This window comes from Neovison vison, chromosome X (genome assembly GCF_020171115.1).
Source record: "Neovison vison isolate M4711 chromosome X, ASM_NN_V1, whole genome shotgun sequence".
Taxonomy (NCBI): domain Eukaryota; kingdom Metazoa; phylum Chordata; class Mammalia; order Carnivora; family Mustelidae; genus Neogale; species Neogale vison.
In genome coordinates, this window is record NC_058105.1 from 111603752 (window position 1) to 111628605 (window position 24854).

Consider the following 24854-nt stretch of genomic DNA (forward strand, 5'->3'; position numbering starts at 1 on the left):
TGTTGAAAGCAGACAAGAGATGTGTGAATATGTATAAATGTCAGTAGTGGAACGATCCACCCTTTTCACTTGCAAAGGGTGAACAGAAAGCTACTGTATTCCTCTAGGACATTTATAAAGAGTTATCTTCACCTTAAGAAGAAACTGTATAAAAATAAATGTCCACTATTAAGAACATAAAAACAACAACAAATAAATACTGATAGCATACTCTGTGTCAAGCACTATACTAAACAATCACTTTGTTCCTTAAGTCCCTGTGTGGTAAATACTCTTTTATTTTTATTTTTTTTAAAGATTTTATTTATTTATTTGAGAGAGAGAGTGAGAGAAAGAACATGAGAGGGGAGAGGGTCAGAGGAAGAAGCAGACTCCCCGCTGAGCAGGGAGCCTAATGCGGGACTCGATCCCAGGACTCCAGGATCATGACATGAGCCGAAGGCAGTTGCTTAACCAAATGAGACACCCAGATGCCCCAATATTTTTTTTTAAAGTCTAGTGTAGTTAACATACAGTGCTACACTAATAAAAGAGTAGATATTATTCCTACCTCTATTTCACAGAAGAGGAAAGGCAGGCTTACAAAAGTTCAAGAGGAATCCCAAGATCACAAAGGCAGAATTTAAGCCCAGATCTATCTAATACCGAAGGACTATTGATCTGTTTCAAAACAAGTAGGAATAAATACATTTTGTCAAAAACGTCTCTGACACAGAGTTCAAGTTAGCTGATAAAATTCCATTTTTCCTGTACAATAATGTAAATATACTTAGCACTCCTTAACTGTACCCTTAAAAATAGTTAAGAGGGATAAAAAGAAAAAGATCCTTTCTAACTCTGTGTACCACAAAACATCTTCTTTGTCATTAATGACAAGGGGGAGTACACTCCTGTTCAAAAGTTCAATTTGGTGGTTACTGTCTGTACTTTCTTGAACTCTGCTGTCCAAATGAACTGGTCCAGGGGTCCTCTAAGCAAAGAGGGAAGCCTAAAAGTAGTAGACCAGAAAGGAAGAGACACCATACACAGTAACAGTCACCTTACAGGCAATACAATGGCACTAAATTAATATCTTTCAATAGTTACCCAGAATGTAAATGGCTAAATGCCCCAATCAAAAGACACAGGGTGTCAGAATGGATAAAAAACCAAAACCCATGAATATGCTGTCTGCAAGAAACTCATTTTAGACCCAAAGACACCTCCAGATTTAAAGTGAGGGGGTGGAAAACAATTTACCATGATAATGGACATCAAAAGAAAGCTGGGGTGGCAATCCTTATATCCGGTAAATTAGATTTTAAGCCAAAGACTATAATAAGAGATGAGGAAAGGCACTATATCGTACTCAAAGGGTCTGTCCAACAAGATCTAACCATTTTAAATATCTATGCCCCTAACATGGGAGCAGCCAACTATACAAACCAATTAATAACAAAATCAAAAAAACACATCGATAGTAATATAATAGTAGTAGGGGACATTAACACTCACCCTCACTAAAATGGACAGATCATCCAAGCAAAAGATCAACAAGGAAATAAAGGCCTTAAATGACACACTGGACCAGATGGACATCACAGATATACTCAGAACATTCCATCTCAAAGCAACTGGATACACATTCTTCTCTAGGGCACAAGGAACATTCTCCAGAATAGATCATATCCTGGGTCACAAATCAGGTCTCAACTGGTACCAAAAGACTGGGATCATCTCCTGAATATTTTTAGACCACAGTACTCTGAAGCTAGAACCAATCATAAGAGGAAAGTTAGAAAGAACTCAAATACATGGAGGCTAAAGAGCATCCTACTAAAGAATGAATGGGTCAACCAGGAAATTAAATTAGAATTGAAAAAATTCATAGAAACAAATGAAAATGAAAACACAACCATTCAAAATCTGTGGGACACAGCAAAGACGGTCCTAAGAGGAAAGTGATACTAGCCTTTCTCAAGAAACAAGAAAGGTCTCAAGTACACAACCTAACCCTACACCTAAAGGAGCTGGAGAAAGAACAGCAAAGAAAGCCTAAACCTAGCAGGAGAAGAGAAATAATAAAGATTAGAGCAGAAATCAATGAAATTGAAACCAAAAAAATCAGAACAGATCAACAAAACTAGGAGCTGGTTCTTTGAAAGAATTAATAAGATTGATAAACCCCTGGCCAGACTTATCAAAAAGAAAAGAGAAAGGACCCAAATTAATAAAATCATGAAAGAGAAGAGATCAAAACCTACACCAAGGAAATACAAACAATTATGAAAACAAATTAAGAGCAACTATACGCCAGCAAATTTGACAATCTAAAATTCCTAGAGATGTACAAACTACCAAAACTGAACCAGGAAGACACAGAAAACCTGAACAGACCCATACCCAGTAAGGAGATTGAAGCAGTCATCAAAAATTCTCCCAAAAAACAAGAGCTAGGGCCAGATACCTTCCCAGGGGAATTCTACCAAACATTTAAAGAACAATTAATACCTATTCTCCTGAAACTATTCCAAAAAATAAAAATGGAAGGAAAACTTCCAAACTCATTTTATGAGCCCAGCATTACCTTGATCCCAAAACCAGACAAAAACCCCACCAAAAAGAAGAATAACAGACCAATATCCTTGATGAACACAGATGTGAAAATTCTTACCAAAATACTAGCCAATAGGATCCAACAGTACATTAAAGGGATAATTCACCACGACCAAGTGGGATTTATTCCTGGGCTACAAGGTTGGTTCAACATCCACAAATCAATCAATGTGATACAATACTTAAAAGAACAAGAACCAAATGATACTGTCAATAGATGCAGGAAAAGCATTTGACAAAGTACAACATCCTTTCTTGATCAAAACCCTTCAAAGTGCAGGGATAGAGGGTACATACCTCAATATCATCAAAGCCATCTATGAAAAACCCACAGCAAGTATCATTCTCAATGTGGAAAAGCTAATAGCTTTTCCTCTAAGGTCAGGAACACAGCAGGGATGTCCACTATCACCACTGCTATTCAACACAGTACTAGAAGTGCTAGCCTCAGCAATTAGACAACAAAAAGAAATTAAAGGCATCCGAATCAGCAAAGAAGTCAAACTCTCACTCTTTGCAGATGGTATGATACTTTACGTGGAAAACTCAAAAGACTCCACTCCAAAACTGCTAGAACTCATATAGGAATTCAGTAAAGTGTCAGGGATATAAAATCAATGCACAAAAATCAGTTGCATTTCTATACACCAACAGCAAGACAGAAGAAAGAGAAATTAAGGAGTCAATCCCATTTACAACTGCATCCCAAACCATAAGATACCAAGGAATAAACCTAACCACAGAGGCAAAGAATTTGTACTCAGAAAACTATTAAGTACTCATGAAAGAAACAGAGGATGAAACAAAGAATTGGAAAAACATTCCATGCTCATGGACTGGAAGAACAAATATTGTGAAAATGTCTATGCTACCTAAAGCAATCTACATTTTTAATGCAATCCCTATCAAAATACCCATCAATTTTTCTTCAAAGAAATGGAACAAATAATCCTAAAACTTACATGGAACCATAAAAGACCCCTAATAGCCACAGGAATGTTGAAAAAGAAAGCCAAAGTTGGTGGCATCACAATTCCAGACTTCAAGCTCTAATACAAAGCTGTAATCATCAAGACAGTATGGTACTGGCACAAAAACAGACACAAAGATCAATGGAACAGAACAGAGAGCCCCAAAATAGCCCCTCAACTCTATGGTCAACTAATTTTCAGCAAAGCAGGAAAGAATGTCCAACGGAAAAGAGACAGTCTCTTCAACAAATGGTGTTGGGAAAATCGGACAGCCACAAGCAAAAGAATGACCCTGAACCATTGCCTTACACCACACACAAAAATAGACTCAAAATGGATGAAGGACCTCAATGTGAGATAGGAATCCATAAAAATCTTTGAAGAGAACACAGGCAGCAACCTCTTCCACCCCAGCTGCAGCAACTTCTTCCTAGAAACATCGCCAAAGGCAAGGGAAGCAAGGGCAAAAATGAACTACCGGGACTTCATCAAGATCAAAAGCTTTTGCAGAGCAGAGGAAACAGCCAACAAAACCAAAAGACAACTGACAGAATGGAGAAGATATTCGCAAATGATGTATCAGATAAAGGGCCAGTATCCAAAATCTATAAAGAACTTATCAAACTCAAAACCCAAAGAACAAATAATTCAATCAAAAAATGGGCAGAGGATACGAACAGACATTTCGGCAAAGAAGACATCCAGATGGCCAAAAGACACATGAAGAAGTGCTCCACATCACTCGGCATCAGGGAAATACAAATCAAAACTATAATGAGATACCACCTCGCACCAGTCAGAATGGCTAAAATCAGTTAAGTCAGGAAACAACAGATGTTGGAGAGGATCTAGGGAAGGGGGAACCCTCCTGCACTGTTGGTGGGAATGCATGTTGGTACAGCCACTCTGGAAAACAGCATGGAGGGCCCTCAAAAAGTTGAAAACAGAGCTACCCTATGACCCAGCAATTGCACTACTGGGTATTTACCCTAAAGATACAAATGTAGTGATCAAAAGGGGCACATGCACCCGAGTATTTATAAGAGCAATGTCCACAATAGCCGAACTATAGAAAGAACCTAGATGTCCATCAACTGATGAATGGATAAAGAAGAAGTGGTGTACATATATATACACATACACACACACTGGAATACTATGAAGCCATCAAAAGAAATGAAATCTTACCATTAGCAATGATGTGAATGGAACTAGAGAGTATTATGCTGAGCGAAATAAGTCAATCAGAGAAAGACAATTATCATATGATCTCCCTGATATGAGGAATTTGAGAGGCAGAGGGTTTTGGTGGTAGGGAAGGAAAAAATGAAACAAGATGGGATCAGAAGGGAGACAAACCATTAGAGACTCTTAATCTCACAAAACAAAGTGAGGGTTGCTGGGGAAGTGTGTGGAAAGGGTGGTGGGTTATGGACATTGGGGAGGGTATGTGATATGGTGAGTGCTGTGAAGTATGTAAGCCTGACAATTAACAGACCTGTACCCCTGGGACAAATAATACATTATATGTTAATAAAATAATCAATAAAAAAAGCTTCGTATTAATTCATGACAGATGACTTGCCAACAAGATTTTCACATGAACAGAAGACAAAAATAAGGTCAAAACAAGACCTATTTGCTAACCTACAAAATATAATTCAGGTCTTGGAGTTTCTCAAGCCTAGGTCTGCATTAAAAAATTCCTGAACACCAGGGGAACCCCACCTGCTGCACAGCCTTACCAGCTTTGGGGTCCAATACCAAGCCTCCAGCATAAGCTGCTTTCTTACGTCCTTTCTTATATTTATTGGCATCTCCATCTATATCTTCATCTTCATCTCCCTAATATCAAATGGAAAAGTTACTTCACCAGCCAGCAACTAATTAACAATTAAGAAGTTTTAGGATTCCCCCTTTCCAACTGCAATACACAACTCTAACAAACATTCTTTAGTTTTAGCTAGTGGTCCTACCTGCGGGGAACAACAGATACTATATTATGTTCATAAACCCAAATGAATGCCAAGCATGGGAGTCACCGAAACACTATACCTCTGAGTTTATAAATATGCAAATTCTACTTTATTGAATTCACAGAACTTTTTATTTTTTAAATCAATGGATACTAAAAATACAATGCTTCATATTATATAAAATCTAATACAGTAAGAGTCCTCTTAAATTCATTATTCTAACAATCATGATATATAAATATTAAATTTTTTTTTAAAAATTTTATTTATTTATTTGACAGAGACCACAAGTAGGCAGAGAGAGAGAGAGAGAAGCAGGCTCCCCGCCGAGCAGAGAGCCCGACGCGGGACTCGATCCGAGGACCCCGAGATCACGACCTGAGTCGAAGGCAGCGGCTTAACCCACTGAGCCACCCAGGCGCCCCTAAATATTAAATATTTTATACGATCATTATTTTCACTAATGTGGACACCTTAAAGTAAGTTTGTCCATATACTAAAAATTCATTTCCAAGTAGTTTGTTATTGATGAATACTCAACACTTCAGAAGTCAAACTCCTGTAAGTTAACATTCTCTATACCAGTTTTGATAATGTACATAAAACAAATACAAGTATTTGAATCATCTTAACTTTAACTTCCCCTCTTTGAGTCAGTTGCTATCAGTGATGACAAAACGGTAGCTAAGTTTTATTTCCAATATCATGGAGGTCATTTCAGAAAACTCAATGTGGTGACCTAATTCTATTAGCATATAAAAACACAACAAAGCCACAAAAAATAAAGGCTCATGCATTTAAGGAAATAAAAGGTTTAACTGGTATCTAACTCTGGATACAGCTAAGATGGCAAAACACTTTCCTAGTATGATCACCCTTCAGAGACTCAATGCTGTCCTCAAAGAATTTTGTATTTTACAAAAAATTTTTATCTACACAGAAAAAGTGAAGAAGGAAATCACCACACAAACACAACTGAATGACTAACATGATTTCTACAGTATACAGGAGATTAATAATTTTGGAACCAGAAGTTATCACAGCAAAAAGCTATCTTGGTAATAAAAGGGGGGTGGAGGGTTTTATAAAAAAGGCAAAACACTACACAATTTTGGACCCACCAGTTTTTGCTGAGGCTTTCTGAAAATCTGCTTGTCAGGCACAATATAGTTGTTTTCATAAAATGCATGAAGCAACAAGAACTCATTACGCTCGGATCGTCCACCCATCAGCGTCCTAGACTATTAAATAGAATTTCTTTTTTTAATTTAAGCTCAAAACTGTAACAAACAAAAGCAACTTTAAGGTGGTAAATTTAATCATAGCACCTCCTCCACAATCATTCTTCCTAATAAGGGCTGCTTCAAAAATAAGAAGGTACAAAATTCATTCTACCATTTTCTTTAAGCATTGTACTTAAAAAGAGACAAAGAAAGCTTAAAATACTAACACCACTTGGGCTATTTCTTTACTCCCAAATAGACCATTCCACACATCAGACACATCCAGATGTTAGAAATGATCCTTATGTTCACCAAAATTTCAACATACTGCACCTGGCTTTCCTCCCCTTCTCGCAGCCAGTTCATTTCACAAAAGCAGCCCAGCTTCCAGAATACAAGTTACTCATTTTATAAGCATGCATTTAGACTCATTATCATATAACAACTACCCCAAGCAAACACTGAATCCAACAGGAAATGCTTTTTCCCCCTTTCTAAGTTAAATTTACCATAATGTTCCCAGCGATGTTAGTGATCTGCAATGCTAATGGAAGAACATTTAGCTCACACATGATCTGCAAAATGAACCTGGCATCTTTCCAGGTATGTTCCAACAGGTACAACAGATGAGAAGATTCACTGTACAGAAAAGTAAGAACGAAACAGAATCAAGTAATTAAAAGAAACAATGACTATAATCAGAACTTCATAAAACATTACAAAAAAATTTTGGTATGAGTAACTTCAGAGCAATGGCACCTTGGCTTTGGAAACAATTTAAAATAAGGCTGGTATGAAACCATGAATTCATTCATGTCATTGATCCCAAAGCCCTCCTCTAAAACATGCACCCAAAAAAATCCCACAAATATAAAGTAAAATTATGTGTTAACTACGACCTGAAAACTACCTAAATTCTTGTATTCATTCCACCTAATAAGTATGTGTTATACAACGACTATGTGCCAGGCATAGTTCTGATTCTGGCTGTAACCAAAAGACAAAATTACCTGTCCTCATGGGGCTTATGCCCTCATGGGGGAGACAGAGTATAAATTAAAATACATATATATAGTAGGTTATATAATGCTGTGTTAAAGAGAAAAAATTAAGCAGCAAAGGAAATATAACTCTGGTTCCTAGGTTGAAAACAGACAGCAAGGATCAAGGGGAAAAGCAAAGAGACCAACAAAGAGGCTGACTATGACCATTAAACCAGGGGAAAGAGGAGGGTAGCGCGGACCAGGATGGGTTGGTTCAGTGGAGAGGAAAAGAAGTGGTCAGCTCTAGACATATTTTGAAGATAAAGGTGACAGGAGTCTGTGATGGCTCAAACATGGGATATCTACCAGAAAGAGGAATCATGGAAGCCTCAAAGTTTTGGGGCCAAATATGACTTTGGAGATTTCTAGGAGTACTGGAAAAATAAGAGCTGTCACTCTTAAGGAGGAACTACAAGTAGGCTTGCCCTACAAGCCTAGGGCAAAAGATCAGAAGTTGAGCTTCTGAACAAGTTAGGCTGGAGGTTCGTATTAGACATCAAGTAAAACAGGCAGTTGGGTAGAGGAGTCTGGAATTCAAAGGAAAGATCTAAGCTGAAGATACACAAGAGGGAGGCATCAGCACCCACACGGTACTGAAATTTCTGAGACTCTATAAGATCACCTAGAAAGAATATAGTCAGAAAGACAAGCAGCTCAAGGGCTTGGGAGGAATGGGCAGAAAAGAGCAAGTGGCAAGAGGAGCAGAAGAAACTTTGTTTGGAAATAATCAAGCGCAAAGGTTCAGTTGCACAAAATGAGTAAGTTCTGGAGGTCTAATATATAGCAATGTGACTACAGTTAACAATTCTGTATCATATATTTAAAATTTGCAAAGAGGATAAATCTAAAGTATTGTAACCACAAAAACAAAATAGTAACCATGTGAGGTGACAGATATGTTAAATCACCTTATGGGAAAAAATAATCAAGTAATATCTCTATATAACTTAGTGATTTCTCAGTTTTTCTAATTTCTAAAAGATTTACACTATCTCCTGAATTAAAGAATTAAGGGTAGAAACCTCACTATCACATCAATTTTCAAACTGCTCTTAGGAAACATCTACATGAGGTTAGGATGAGTAAGGGAGAAAAACATACACTGATAAAATCAAAATACTTCAAGAGGCAAAATAATTTAAGTTATTAAAGTAACAGAGATGCTGGTGCTGACACAAAGGCAGGTCCCCCTCCAGGAGACCACACAGTCCTGGTCCCTCCAGCCTGGAGTGACAATGGCCTCTTGCTATTGCTCATTTCAAGACACACCAACTCCAAAGCATCAGGATCATACCTGTACATATTTCGTACATTCTCCATTGGGATTTCAAATCTTTCGGTTCTCAGAATCTGTTGAACAAGTTCAGACAAATGGTAGCTTTTACAGCGAATCAATTCCTTTGCTGAAATCTCCACATCACAGATCATTCGGCCACAGGTAGCATTTCTTTCACCAAATCCACCCCTGCCCTACAAGGGGAGGACAAAAAGCAAATCCCACGGATGAGCAGACACTGGGAACATTCTGTTCTTTCTTGCTTTGAAGAGCCCAGAATTATAATGAAGAAACTCTCAATCTCCCATTCACTCACTTAGTCAGCCATCACTCAAATATTTCTGAATGTATGGGGCTCCTGAGTGGCTCGATTGATTAAGCGTCTGCCTTTGGCTCAGGTCATGATCCCAGGATCCTAGTCCTAGTCCTGGGATCAAGGCCCATATCAGGCTCTCTGAGCTGATCAGGAGCTGTTGAGCAGAAAGCCTGCTTCTCCCTCTCCTCCTGCTGCTCCCCCTGCTTGTTCTCTCTCTCTCCCTCCTTCTGTCAAGTAAATAAATAAAATCTTTAAAAATATATTTCTGAATGTCCACTATGTAGCTGACACTGTTTTAAGCACTAAGGAGACAGCAGTGAGCAAAACAGAAAAGACTCCTGATCTCAATTGAAATAGACAACAAAAAAACAGACATCAAAAGCAAGGAACAATATAGTTTTAGGAGGTAATAAGCATATGGAAAAGAGAAAAACTAGAACGGGTGATGAAAATGAGAATTCAGGGGGCTGCACCTTAAATAGGGTAGTCATTGTAGACCTCCCTCAGAAGATGCCATATAAAGAAAACTGTGAAAGGGTGAGGAGTTGGTAAATCAAGTGCTGGGAAGAAGCTTAATAACAATTCTAACACTGTAAAGATCAGAAGAGGAAAAGAAGCAAGAGCACTAGCTCCAACTCCAATCTGCAGCAGCAGAATCCACTGGAGACTATTTTTAAAAAGGTACAGATTCCTAAGTTTTCTGATGAGGCAACATGCTCATTTTACTTATAAGTTTTAAGTAAAATAAGACTTCAAGCAAAGAGCACTCTCAGGCTTAGGAAATGAAGGTGGCTTCATACAAAAACCACCAAAGCCTCCCTAAGTCAAACAAGCACGTAGAATGAAAAATACATAGACTTTTAAAGAGTTAAGACAGGCCAGGTTTAAAACCTCATTTCTTCCCCATACTAACCCTACAACCTTGAACAAGTTCTGTCATCCCTGTGAGAAGTACAGGGAAACTGGAGTTGCTGTGACAGCCAACTAACGCACAGGCACTTAGCCCACGGCCTTCTTACACATTCAACGTCAGCTCCCTCCCACTCTTCCTTCCCCTCTCAGTCCTGAAGGCTAACTGATCTCTGAACCCTGCAACTCTGCTCTAAGGGCTACAGCATCGGTAACGCTGAAGTGGAGGTAACATGTATGTGCCATCTCTAGGTTCTAATAGCTAATTTTAAAAACTACCAGTGGTAGTTGGTTTCAACCAATAAAATGCTACATTCAAAGGAAAAGATGTTTAGTGCCAAAGTTAAAATGTCCTCTCACAAGACAACCAATTCTCAAAGAAGCAGTGTGTTCCCAGGTAGCTATTCCACAAAAAGAAGTCAAGTCAAGAAGTAAGATTTTGAAAACTATTATTACCCCAAGCTTTGGCATGTTGGATCGCTTCAGTCGACCTATCTTGGACCAATGAGGAACTTTGCACACATTAATTCTCTGCAGGAGCACTTCCAGTTCAAATCCATAAATATTATGACCCTAGTCAGAAAAAGAAGGCAGCCAGTAACATTATAACAAACGCAAATTAGAGGATTTATCTTCATATGCACAGAATTTCTGTGCCCTCTCTTTTTTCTGGTCTCTAATTGAAGGCATCATGAGCTTACCTCCGATTGGGGTCCTTTCTTCTTCAGGAACGTATTCATCAGCAGCATTCATTAGCCTTGACATTAACAAAGCTGCTAAGCAGATTGCTAGAGTAAACTTTTATTTCATCCTAATTGATGCAAGGTTCATATGATGTCTTTTAATTTGCTGCTCATGCCTCACAGTCTCAGAGGCAAATTTTTATGTTCCATACTTTTTCGTGATCAGTAAAAACTATGTTCAAATATTTCCATTTTAATTCCTTAAAATCTGAGAACCTGCCTGTGTTGTGTAATAGTTCATACAGACTTCTTAGAAAACTCGGGAACTGCATCTACTCTCTCCTTAAAGAACTGAGTTCAAATACTACTGATTTAGACTCTTAATCAATGCATAACAAACTATACAATATCAGGTGATAGTTCAAATTAGGAAACAAAACTATACCAAGTATAAATTATCTCAAAAATGCAACTACAGACCTGGATGGCTTAGTCAGTTAAGCATCCAACTCTTGATTTTGGCTCAGGTCTTAATCTCAGGTTTCTGGGTTCAAGCACCACACTGGACTCCACACTGGGCATGGAGCCTACTTAAAAATAAAATGAACAGGGGCACCTGGGTAGCTCACTGGGTTAAGTCTCTGCCTTTAGCTCAGGTTATGATCTCAGGGTCCCGGGATTGAGCCCCGCATCGGGCTCTCTGCTCATCGGGAAGTCTGCTTACCCCCACTACCTGCCTCTCTGCCTACCTGTAATCTCTCTCTCTTGATCTGTCAAATAAATAAATAAAATCTTTAAAAGCAAATAAATAAAATAAAATAAACAAAAATGCAACCAAATTTTCCACATCTATAATGATAATTTCCATCATGTGAAAAGTATGGTTCACTGTCTACAGTTTACTTAAAAACGAGATGAAGCTTAAAACAAATCATATCAATAGACTCACTTGTTATTAATTTTAATTAAAAATGTGTACCATGGGCAGCTATAGGTAGAAGAATGAAACTCGACCATTCTCTTACACCGTACACAAAGAAAAACTCAAAATGGATAAAAGACCTCAACGTGAGACAGGAATTCATCAGAATCCTAGAGGAGAACATAGGCAGTAATCTCTTCGATATCAGCCACAGCAACTTCTTTCAAGATATGTCTCCAAAGGCAAAGGAAACAAAAGTGAAAATAAACTTTTGGGACTTCATCAAAATCAAAAGCTTCTGCACAGCAAAGGAAACAGTCAAAAAAAAAAAAAAAACAAAAAGGCAACCCACAGAATGGGATATTTGCAAATGACAGTACAGACAAAAGGTTGATATCCAGGATCTATTAATTTTAATTAAAAATGTGTACCACTATATATTTATGGCAGTTTTGTCTACTAAATTAAGAAACACAAGGACATGAGAAAGTTTCATTTCCAAATTATCATTCCTGGGATTACAGACGCTCACCAGTGTCAGGATTCTCTCTTACATCAGATCAGTTTGGACTTCTCACACACAGACTTGGCTCTAATACCCTAAGGCAGGCCAGATATCCGAGGCACCAAGACATCTCCTTGGGGTCTGAGAGATACTACTAGGGGACAATGGATGAGGACCTAGTTCTGAGCCAGAGTACCAAAGCAGGGCATTCTGGACAGAATTTTCCTGGTGCTTTCAAGGTATATAACAAAATATGTAATACCTAGAATACTGGAAGAGAACCAGACACTTGCTAACAACCTATAGGCTCTAGGTAATCTGGCCACACCATGGTCAAGAAAGTTGTCCAAGAGCAAGAGTGAATGTGGAGAAATATATACCACACATTTCTTGCAAGGCTTACATATAACCAAATTACCAATATCACACTTAAAATACATGCATTTATATCCTACTTTCCTCCAAAACAACCAAAAGCACAACATAATTTGATACATTAACTGAAAAAAAAGGAAGAAATCATATCAAACTAAAGCCAGAGCAAAGCAAAATGTTGCTTTATTACTCTTAAAAACTGGGGCAAACATAATTCAATGAATTATTACTCTTCCCATCTAACGGGAATATACTTGGTTATGAAGAGGAAAAAAAACCCCTAGCCCTGACCTCTCAAAGAATAGGTCATAGAGATCCACTAAGCTCAGGGCAACTTGCGGGCTCAATCAGTAGAATATATGACTCTTGATCTTAGGGTCGTAAGTTTGAGCCCCATGTTGGGTTGTAGCTACTACTTAAAATAAAAAGAGAGAGAGGGAGAGAGAGAACCACTGAGCTCATAAAATGAAAATACTTAACACTTTGGAGACCGACACCAAATCAAGGGAATTAACTCCTACGGCCACTATACAGCTAGACCACTAATCCAAAATTTCAGAGAAACCAATTGTCAACACAAGTTTACTTCTTTACAGGCTGGTCTCTAAAGTGGAAATAACTGGAATATCCTGAACTTCAACAATAACATGAGTTGCTTTTCTCTTAGAGGAAAATAACTACTTTATAGTGGGCTGGCTCTTCCCTCCCCTTTTCTATTAGCAGAAACTACAGCAATTCCCACCAGTACATAAGGTCATTTCTTCTCTGAAGATTCAAAAATAAAGAACTCATAAACTGAACAATAAAAAAAACCCCACCCAGTTAAAAAATGGGCAGAGGATCTGAACAGACATTTCCCAAAGAAGACCTACAGATGGCCAATAGGCACATGAAGAGATGTTCAATGTCACTAAGTATTAGGGAAATACAAATCAAAACCACCTCAACACCTATTAGAATGGCTATTATCAAAAGGACAAGAAATAACAAGTAGAGAGGAAGTGGAGAAAAAGGAACTCTCCTATTACTGGCGGGAATGTAAACTGATGTAGCCACTGCAGAAATCAGTTTGGAGATTCCTCAAAAAAAATTAAGAATAAACCTACAATATGATTCAGCTATTCCACTTTGGGTGAATGTGAAAACACTAATTCAAAATGACAGATGCAGCCCTATGTTCATTTATAAGAGCCAAGATATCAAAACAACCTAAACTGTCCATCAACGGATGAATGGATAAAGAGGATGCGGTACATGCACACACAATGGAAGAATGATATCATGCTTTTTGCAACATGAATGGACCTTGAGGGTATTATGCTAAATGAAGTACATCAGATTTCACTCATCATATGGAACCTAAAGCATGTGGAATCTAAACAAATGAACAAATTACACAAAAACAAACAGTGATAGAGAACACACTGCTAACTACCAGAAGGAAAGGGACTCGGGAGTTGGGCAAAAAAAGTGAAGGCTATGGTGACCAACGGTAATGAGGCTCTTGGCAGTCATCACTTTGTAGTGTATACAGACGTCAAATTATAATACTATACACCTGAAACTTAAGTCATGTTATATACCAATTTTACCTAGATCAAAAAAAAAAAAAAGATTCTCTGCTGCTAAGTACTGAAAAGAAAACTAATAATGAATGAGGAGCTCCCCTATGGCATGATGAGACATCTACTCACCACAATGATATCAGGATCAATTTTGTGAACTTTGGCGAGGAAAAAACCTAGCAATGTTCTTTCTGTTGCAGCAATCTCAACCTTCACATTCTGTTAGATAAAAACATACCAGTCATTTACTCTTTACTTTTAAATACTATACTCAGTTCCTTGTTCAAGCAGGGTTAGATTTCTGAGAATTGAAAGAATCCACCCAGAGGCACCTGGGGGGCTCAGTCAGTTAAGTGTCTGCCTTTGGGTCCAGGGATCGAGTCCCAAGTTGGGCACTGGACTCCCTGCTGAGCCTCTTCCCCCCCGACACCCCGCCTCAGTCAGGTGCATGTGCATGCGCTCTCTCTCTCTCTCTCTCAAAATAAACAAATAAAATATTAAAAAAAAACAAAAACAAAGAATCCATCCTTTTTAAAACTAAATGAAGCAATGAAATTGCTGATTCTAGGTTTCACAGTAATAACTGCTGAAAGTCTCTAAGAAGCTCATAGAAGTAAATGTATAAATAAAGCAAAACTTTAAATGCTGAGCACTATGAAGTGCAGACATGTCCCTCCACAGGGACACACTTGTGTATCTGGACACATATGAACAAGCATATGAATCCAAGTACCTGTCAAAAACACACTTACTTTCCTGTATAATCCCTGGTAGACTTTGCTGTTTACGTATTTGCCACACAAAGAAATCCCAAAGATTGTATAAACTAATCTCCAAGAGTGGTGTAAGAACCCATAAATAAGAAACTAGACTGAAAACAAACATACATTTAAGAATTATAGGTGTCTTCAGTAAAAATAAAACCTATCTTCACACAAAAGGCTTCCATTTGGATTACTGAATATAAATCAGGTATTCAAAAGATCCACTCTTATTAAGACACTCTTAAAATGGAAGTTGATAGCTAAGTGTTTTCTACAACTAACTTGGCTACAAATATCAGTTAGACTCTAAATGAATTTTCCTAGATCATTTTACTTGGATAGGTAATTCAGAGCACTTCACAAATAACAGCCTGATCCAACAGTAACCCCCAGACTGCTGGACTTCTCCAGCCAACTTAAATAAGTGGAGCCTGACATAGCTGCTAAAATTTTGCCAAGTGAGAATATTAAAAAAAGAAAAACAACTCACAAATTTATGAACACAAACATTTTACAACAGAAACACACTCTCCAAAACAAATTCTTTACATTGAATACATTTACCTTTGTGACAGACTCACTACATTACACTACTTTTTTCCCACCCCTATTTTATTAACAACCCAAGAAAACTTCATGGAGTATATTGGCAGTTGAGAGATCACTGATCAATTCTGGCTAGCTGATATCGATCTTTCCAAAATGTGTCCCCTTTACTATCCACAGTATTCCCAACTTCACTTGGCTTTCTTCAAGCTGGAGGATGGAGGAAGGAGCTCTACCCAATACTTCATCAAAACAGTAATCACATGATCATGCATTTTGGAAATATTTCCACTTAAGCTCTCTAAAGGAGGATTTGAGCATACCCATTATTTTCTCATTATTTTCAGGGGGCCAAACATTTAAACATTGTTAAATGATGTTTCTACTTTCGTATTTCTAATACATTTTGAGTGGATTAAATGCCATAGTCCAATGTAGCAAGAACAGATCTAATAAATTAACACATAAAATAGCCTATTCTACTAATCCACACCATCCTCTTTTTCTTTTCCTAAACAAATAGATGTTTCATATTTAAAATGAATAAATGATGAGTTCCTTACCTTTTCCTTAATATCTTCTTTGAAAGTATATGGAAAAATACAGTCCTTTGGTTTAGACACAACTATAAGAAGGCAAAAAATAAAGATTCCATCACCTTCTTAGTCCAATTTCAAGTACACACATGCTGCGTGTTTCCAAATGGAAACTGTCTTAAATATAAACAAATACCCCCTACCTCTAAAGAGTTAAGAGTTCCAAGTATTTCCACTGGTCATGTTGTTGGACCTCAAAAGGAAAGCCAGAACAAGCAATCCTAAAATTCATTATGGAACCACAAAAGACACCGAGTAGCCCAAACAATCTTGGTAAAGAAGAACAAAGCAAGAGACGTCATGCTCCCTGATTCCAAACTATACTCCAAAGCTGCAGTAATCAAAACAGTATGGTACTAAGATAAAAAGACACCTAGATCAATGGAACAGAACAGAGATCCAAGAAATTAATGCGTGCATACATGATCAATTAATTTTTGACAAAAGAGGCATGAATATACAATGGGAAAAGGAAAGTCTCTTTACTAAATGGTAAAACTAGACAGCCACAAGTAAAAGAATGAAACTGGACCACAATCTCACACCATACACAAAAACTAAAGGAAAATGCATTGAAGACGTGAATATAAGGACTTGAAACCATTAAATTCTTAGAAGAAAACAGGCAGTAAGCTGCCTGACATTGGTCTTGGTGATGATTTTCGGATTTGACACCAAAAGCAAAGGCATCAAAAGCAAAAATAAGCAAGCAGGACTACATCACAATAAAAAGCTCTTGCACAGCAAAGGAAACTATCAACAAAATGAAAAGGTCACCTAACAAAAGGGAGAAAATATTTGCAAATCATGTATGTGATAGGAGGTTAATATCCAAATACACAAGGAACTCCTATAACTCAATAGCAATAAAACAAACAATCCAACTAAAAAATGGGCAAAGGCCTGGGGGGGATGGCTGAGCCTGGTGGTGGGTATTAAGGAGGGCACATATCGCATGGAGCACTGAGTGTTCCAGGCAAACAGTGAATTATGGAACACTACATCAAAACTAATGATGTACTGTATGGTGACTAACATAACATAATAAAAAAAAATGGGCAAATGCTGGGGCACCTGGCTGGCTCAGTTGGTAGAACAAGTGACTCTTGATCTCAGGGTCATGAGTTCAAACCCCACACTGGGCATGGAGCCTACTTTTTAAAAAAAATGGGCAAAGGTTCTGAATAGACATTTTTCCAAAGAAGACATACAGATAGCCAACAGGTCCATGAAAAAGTGGTCAACATCACAATTATCAAAGAAATGCAAATCAAAACCGCACAGGGATATCATCTGACATGTGTCAGAATTACTATTATCAAAAAGACAAGAGGGGCACCTGGCTGGCTCAGTCAGTAGAACATGTGACACTTGATCTCAGGATCGTAAGTCCAAGTTCCACCTTAGGCCTAGGATGTGGAGTAAAGTGAACCCTTGTATCCTGTTAGTGGGAATGCAAACTGTACAGCCGCTGTGGAAAGCAGTATGGAGGTTTCTCAAAAAAAAAAATAGAAATAAATATACGCTATGATCTAGGTATTCTACTTCTGGGTATTTGAAGAAAATGACATCACTAACTTGAAAAGATATCTGCACCCGCATGTTCACTGCAACATTATTTACAAGAGCCAGGAAATGGAAGCAGCCTAAGTCCTTGTCAATGGATGAACAGAAAAAGAAAAGTAGTATACTTATACAACAGATTATTATTTGGCCATAAAAAAGAATGAAATGTCACAAATCTTGCCCTGGATAGACCATGGATAGACCATGAAGGGCATTATGGTAAGCAAAGTCAGACAAAGAAAGATAAATACTGTATGATCTCACTTATATGTGCAATCTAAAAAAACAATGACAAAATGAGGTCATAGATACCAGTAATGGACTGATGGTTCCTAGAAGTGGGATGGAATGTGAGGATAGAGGAGGGACTGGGTTAAGAGGGTCAAAAGGTGCAAACTTCAGTTATAAAATAAGTCACAGAGATGTAATGTACAGCACAGTGACTATAGTTAGTAATACTCTCTTGCATGTTTGAAAATTGTCATGACAGTAAATCTTAAAAGTTCTCATCAAAGGGCGCCTGGGTGGCTCAGTGGGTTAAGCCTCTGCCTTCAGCTCAGGTCATGATTTCAGGATCCTGGGATCGAGCCCCATCAGGCTATCTGCTTAGCGGGGAGCCTGCTTCCTCCTCTCTCTCTCTGCCTACTTGTGATCTGTTTGTCAAATAAATAAATTTTTTAAAAAAAGTTCTCATCAAAAGAGAAACCATTTTTCTATGATGACAGATGTTAATTAGGGTTATTGTGGTGATCATTTCATGATACACACAATAATCAAACTGTCATGCTGCACACCTGAAATTAAAATAATGTTACATGTCAATTTTACCTCAATTTTTATAAAGTTTAAAAGATTGATTAAACAAAAAAGAATAGTCATGCACAGAACCCTAAGTCCCTATAATTGTTTAAAACTACTTTCATGAAACATCTTCTACCCATCTAAGTCAGAATGGAGGATGTTTAACAGTCTTGCCCAAAGGGAATCCCCCCACCACCAAAGATTTGACCAGTATACAATGAAGGATCGGCAAACTTTTCCAAGTTAGAAAGATAAAGATGACCAGTTTCCCTCACTGTAAATTCACCGCCACTCAAAACAGCTGTTCACACGGTAACATACACAGAGCAGGTGAATAAATGCGTGTTGAGATGAGCTCACAACTGCTCTCTTCCACATATTTTCCGGAGTATTCTCACCATTTTTTTGTTCTATGTATTCCACCCCACTTTAAGAGTGAAACTTCGCAATACTAATAATACATGTTGTTCCCTTCTCCACTTGTTTTCCTAGTCCTCCTTTCCCAATACCCCAATACCCACAAAATCAGACAGGAGATGCTGCCCCCATCTAACTGTTGGTTCTAGGCTAGAAAAGATTTCAGGAAATATAATAGATCAATAGTATTATGCCCTTTTCTTTAAAAAAAAATTTAAAAAGTTATTTAGCCGGCTAAGGTCTCAACATGAAATAGGTCAGAATGCTCTTTGGAAACTGACTCATGGCATGCAGGTTCCTGTGTAACATTTTTCACCAACTGAATTTTATGCAGAGCAAACTCAGATCTAATTTGATATACTGTAACTCCTCCTAAATAGGCAGACATTCATTTATGCCTGGACATACTGTCTCACCACACAGAAAACTTGGTCAGGCTTCTATGACAGACTTTTAGAAAGACATCATAAAAAAGAAATAGTGATAGCGTAATTCTGACCCAGGAAAAAAAAGTAGAATATTCCAATAAAATAACCACTGGAACAGAAAAAAAAATGTCAAACTGCCTCTCAACTTCTGCTCCTTAAACAAAATAAACCAGATGAATAGGATCCACAAATCCAATAAAACTCAGTGTCCACAGCTAACAAAAAAATGAAAAAGAAAACTTCTTTAACAATATGTAATAGCTACTCTTAAAAACATCAAAAGAAAGAGTTACTGATCAAATAGCTGGAGAAAAAGGAAGAAAACTTAAAATCAAGCCATTAGAAGACCAGCTAAAAAATATACATACCACAGAAATGTGACTGGAAGGGAGGCTGTGGGGGTGCTTTATCTAATGCAAAGCTGTGATGGACCAAAGCTGCCACAGCAATAATCTGCAGATAAAGGAGGGAAAAAGATCACTTATCAAATGCCTACTATGCATTCTGCATTTTCATCAAAACTACCAAGAATATTAAAAGATAAACATTTTCATCCATATGAATATTTTTAACTTTTTATTATGAAAGTATTTACACAAACAAAAAACAAAGAAAATAAAAGGTGAAAATAGAAGTTCTGACCCGGAACCAGAACCCAGGACTCTGGACTCCTAGCCAGGGATCTCAAAAGAAATAGGCAAGTGATGTTTAAAGACTCAAATCTTAAAAAAAAAAAACTAAAGCTATAGATATGCATGACCAATAATGTGGAGGATGCCAACCACGATGAAGCTGGGGAAGAGGAATTGTGGGTATTCTTCATTTTCTTTTTTTGAAATCTGTATTTTCTGGGGCGCCTGGCTGCCTCAGTCAATAGAGCATGTGGATCAAGATCTTAGAGTTGAGATAGGTGTAGAAACTACTTTAACAACAAAAATTGGTACTTCCTAAATTTTGTGTGAATGGCAAGTACTGCTGTTGTGATTAGAAACAGTACAGGTATAGGAGAAACTCTAGAAAAAAGCAGAAAATCAAATCACATCTATAATAAAATCCTAGCTTTTTAATAAAATACTCTGAGAAAGAAGACAGAAAAGAAATATACAAAAATGTTAATAGTAGTCATCTCTGAAGGCTGGGATTATTAGGAGACTTTTCTGTCTAAAATTTTATATGTTCATATCCAGATTTCAATGTTTTATATCAACCTGTTCATCGAAGAGCCTAAGTGGTCTCCCTGTTTCTGTGCTGATACCAACAATAGCTTCCCCTGGCACTGTGTTGGAGAAAGCTTGCTGCCCCTGGGGAGGAAAAAGAAACCATTTCTCTGTGCCTAGTTAACTCCTACTCAACCACCAGTACTCAAGGTCCATCCTACTTCTTCAGAAACGACTTTTGAAGTGGACACTGAGGTGTGTCACCCAGAAGTCCTCTTCAGGAAAAGGACCTTCATTTTCCCAACTACAAAGAGAGCTGGAGGCTGACACTCACAGAGGAGTCTCTTGGAAGCTGTCTGGGGGGCAACTACACCCACTATCTAGTTAGTGCCTCAGAAGGGAGAAGGGCTGTTAACTGGTAACAATCGCCCAAACCACTTATCTGAATTCAGAGCAATTCTGAAGGTCGTCGCTCTGCCTGAGCTCCCTGGGACTGGCTGACACCTTTGCTGTAACCGCAACGCAGTTTTCGCCCACCGACAGGCCAGCTGCCTTCACTCTTCCACAGGGGCTGACCCTCAGAGCATCCCAAGAAGTTTCCCTAACCAGTGACACTTCTCCGGCCTCCCAGCCTAGGGCACCTTCCTTTATTAGATATTATCCAGAGCACATGGATCCTTTGTAAGCTTTATATCTATTTCTGCTATTAGGCTGATATCTGTCTCCTCTGTCTTTTGAGTCACAAGCATTCCATCACACTAGTACATGGTTTAGAAACATCTGCCGAGTCAACAACTTTATTAACCAAGTAATCTAAATCCTTAGGAAGCCATCTAATTTACTTAGGGATGCAGAATGCCTCTCGTATTCATTCATTCACTCACTCTCTCACTCAGCATTTACTAAGAGAAAAAACAGCAAAATCAACTCTCATATACCCATCATCTACCTTCAGTTATCAACTCATCAATATCCCTATCCGCTTCCTGCCTCCATCCAGATTATTTGAAGCAAAATCCAGACCTACCACTTTACCCACAAATATTCCAGAATGTATCTATCTGTAAAATAAAGTTTCTCAACCTCAGCACTAGGACATTTTTGACCAAATAACTCTTTGTTACAGGGGCTGTTCTGTTCACTGGGCAGGTTTAGCAGCATCCCTTGATGCCGATAGCACTGCCTTCCACCTCCAAGTCGTGACAACCAAAAATGTCTCCAGACATGGCCAAGTGTCCCCTAAAGGGCAAAATCTCACCCTAATGAGAATCACTACTTTAAAAGATAGTAAGTTTCTAAAATGTAACACAAGCACAGCTAATACAATTAACAGTAATTCCTTAACATCACTAAATACCCAGGTAGGATTCAAATTTTCATGTGTTCCAACAATCCCAATTTTATTTATCGAGTAAGCCCAGACTTTGCAATTGGTTGATATGTAGAACTATAGGCACAACCCCTCTCAACCTATTATTTCCCTGCAACTCATTTGTTGAAGAAACTGGGTCATTCATCCTATAGAGTGCCCCATAGTATTGATTTTGCTGCTCGTATTCCAGTAACACTTGTATTTTTTTAAAGATTTTATTTATTTATTTGACAGACAGAAATCACAAGTAGGCAGAGAGGCAGGCAGAGATAGAGGAGGAAGCAGGCTCCCCGCTGAGCAGAGAGCCCGATGCGGGGCTCGATCCCAGGACCCTGAGATCATGACCCAAGCTGAAGGCAGAGGTTTTAACCCACTGAGCCACCCAGGTACCCCAACACTTACATTTAACACTTTCCTGTTTCTGTACTGCCAGGGAATTCACATTTAGATCTAAAGGCCTGATCAAATCACATTCAGGTTTTTGGCATGAATACGTTACAGGTGCTACTTAGTCATTACTTCTATCAGCACAGGCACATCATGTCTGGTTAGCTCTCTTTCAGTTCTATTAGCAACCACTGGTTGCTTGATCCACTATTTCATTAGGGACTGCAAAGTGGCAATATTCAGTTTTTCCTTCATCATTTCTTGGATGGAAAACTTCAATGCAAAGAAACTTCCCTTGATTGATTATTTGGTTACCTGAGGTACAAATGACTTCAAAAAGATCAAGAGAAATGCTAGAGTCAATCCCCTTATTTACCAGTTTTCAAACCAATGAGCTGGTTCCCTAGCTGCTTTCACAGTTGACCAATGCAGGGTTGTTAGTGCTTAGACCATCAGTGCAAACTCACGTGTTGCAATCTACTATTCCTATCCTTATCCATACTCAAACTGTCCCATCTTTGGTCATTAGGAAACTCTCCAAGCTGACTCCTGGGCCCTTCTGACACATCTTCAGTAGAATTTAATATTGTCCTTGCTTTCTAGTATAACTAGATATTTCAGGCTTATCTTGGAATCCTCTGCCCTGAATCAGTCATTTCTCCACGAACCCCTACTTCCTTTATTATGAAACGGTACTGAGAACCTCACTCTGGGGGCTAGAAGATGGGTACTTTTTTTTTTTAACTAATTAAACCTTTTCCAAACACTTAACTGTTAACTATGTCCATCTACTATATTAACTATTACTAAAAGATCCAATCACATAGTAAAAAAAATTTAGAGTAAAAACAATGCCAAAAAGGCTGCTGTTAAAAAACATCCCCTTCGGGGCACCTGGATGGCTCAGTGGGTTGGGCCTCTGCCTTCGGCTCAAGTGGTGATCTCAGGGTCCTGCGATGGAGTCCCGCATTGGGCTCTCTGCTCGGCAGGGAACCTGGTTCCTCCTCACTTTCTCTCTGCCTGACTCTGCCTACTCTGCCAAATAAATTTTTTTTTAAAATTCCCTTCAATGTCAAAAGGATTTAGAAGTGAACAATAAAACGTCCCCACTGACCAAAGAAATATTTAAGCATCAAAAGTTACAGTAATAATGATGGCAATGAATAAATATAAAACCTCTGAGTTCATAATATTCCATAAAAAAGGAAAGAAAATATAAGTAACAACAAAAATAAACAAAAAAATTAGTGGTCAACACTGCATGTAACGCAGGCCCCCAACTTCCTACTCAGAAAATTGGCAATGGAAGACAAAGAAGTACACACTGAACTCATCTTTCCTCATCTGTATGATCTACTGCAGCATAACCAAATAGTGCTGGTTAATGAAGAAAAGTTAATTTTATAGAAAAATTTAACTAACAAATGCTCTAATATTTAACATGTTTAACTAATAAACATGGAAAGGATGACATAATTAAAAATCTGTTTTACAAGTCCTAATGAAATAATTAATTCAGGTAAAAAATAAAGGGGGGGTTATTAGACCAGTAGTTCTCAAATGTGAACAATTTGGGTCTCCACCCCAAGAGGACACTTGGAAATGTGTGGAGGCTTTTTGGTTGTCGCAAGTAGGGGAGAGGGGTGCTACCTGGCATTGGGCAGAGGCCAGCATTACTGCTAAACATCCCACAATGCCCAGGACAGCCCTCACAACAATGAATAATCCAGCCCAAAACATTAGTAGTGCAAAGGTTAAAAAACCCTCCTATAGATGAAAACTTGAACCCACTAATCAATCATAGCCCCATTAACAGTGGTTTAACCAGATATTATATACCTGCTGATATATAAGGCAGTATGAAATACATACCACCTATAGAGTATACTGACGCAAAAAGTCAAAACTGAATCTAATCAACTGTTTAGCATCAACTAGGAGGGGCCAGCACATTTGTCATGTAAAGAGCCAAATACTAAGTATTTTAGGCTCTCAGGTCACATGGCCTAAGTCATGACTATTAACTCTACAGCAACTGCAGATAATATGTAAACAAATAGACACAATGTCTTTCAATTAAGCTTTATTTACAAAAACAGATGGAAAGGCTGGATTTGCCCACAGGCCATACTGTGCCAACACCTGGTATAGAGGAAGAAGTCCAATGACATAAGGAGGCAAACACAGAAAATGGGACATTCTATGAGACAACAATGATTCTTAAGTAAGTCAATGTCAGTGGAAAAAGGGTTTGAGGGCGCTGCTCCCATTTAAAAGAGATTCAAGAGACAAAAATGCAACACCATCTGTGAATCTTATATGAATCCTGATTCAAGTAAACCAACTGGTAAAACATTTCTGAGCCAGTGATATTGTAATAATTCATATGGTGACAAATGGTTACTAGACCTATCGTGTGATCATTTTGTAATGCATAAGAACATAAAATCACTATGTGGTA

At 38.1% G+C, this 24854-nt stretch overlaps 1 protein-coding gene and 1 non-coding gene across 3 annotated transcripts in view; both read right to left on the minus strand.

Moving 5' to 3' along the window:
• POLA1 (DNA polymerase alpha 1, catalytic subunit) overlaps window positions 1-24854 on the minus strand; it is a 303690-nt gene that overhangs the window by 248953 nt on the left and 29883 nt on the right. For both annotated transcript variants that reach the window (XM_044234364.1, XM_044234365.1), the window contains 8 exons: window positions 19846-19930; window positions 16233-16294; window positions 14489-14578; window positions 10766-10882; window positions 9103-9278; window positions 7275-7404; window positions 6664-6783; window positions 5312-5411 (listed from right to left, as the gene is read on the minus strand). In XM_044234364.1, coding sequence (XP_044090299.1) covers window positions 5312-5411; window positions 6664-6783; window positions 7275-7404; window positions 9103-9278; window positions 10766-10882; window positions 14489-14578; window positions 16233-16294; window positions 19846-19930 — 880 coding nt within the window. The remainder of the gene's footprint in view (window positions 1-5311; window positions 5412-6663; window positions 6784-7274; window positions 7405-9102; window positions 9279-10765; window positions 10883-14488; window positions 14579-16232; window positions 16295-19845; window positions 19931-24854) is intronic.
• LOC122897862 lies at window positions 36-165 on the minus strand. The gene has a single exon (XR_006382692.1).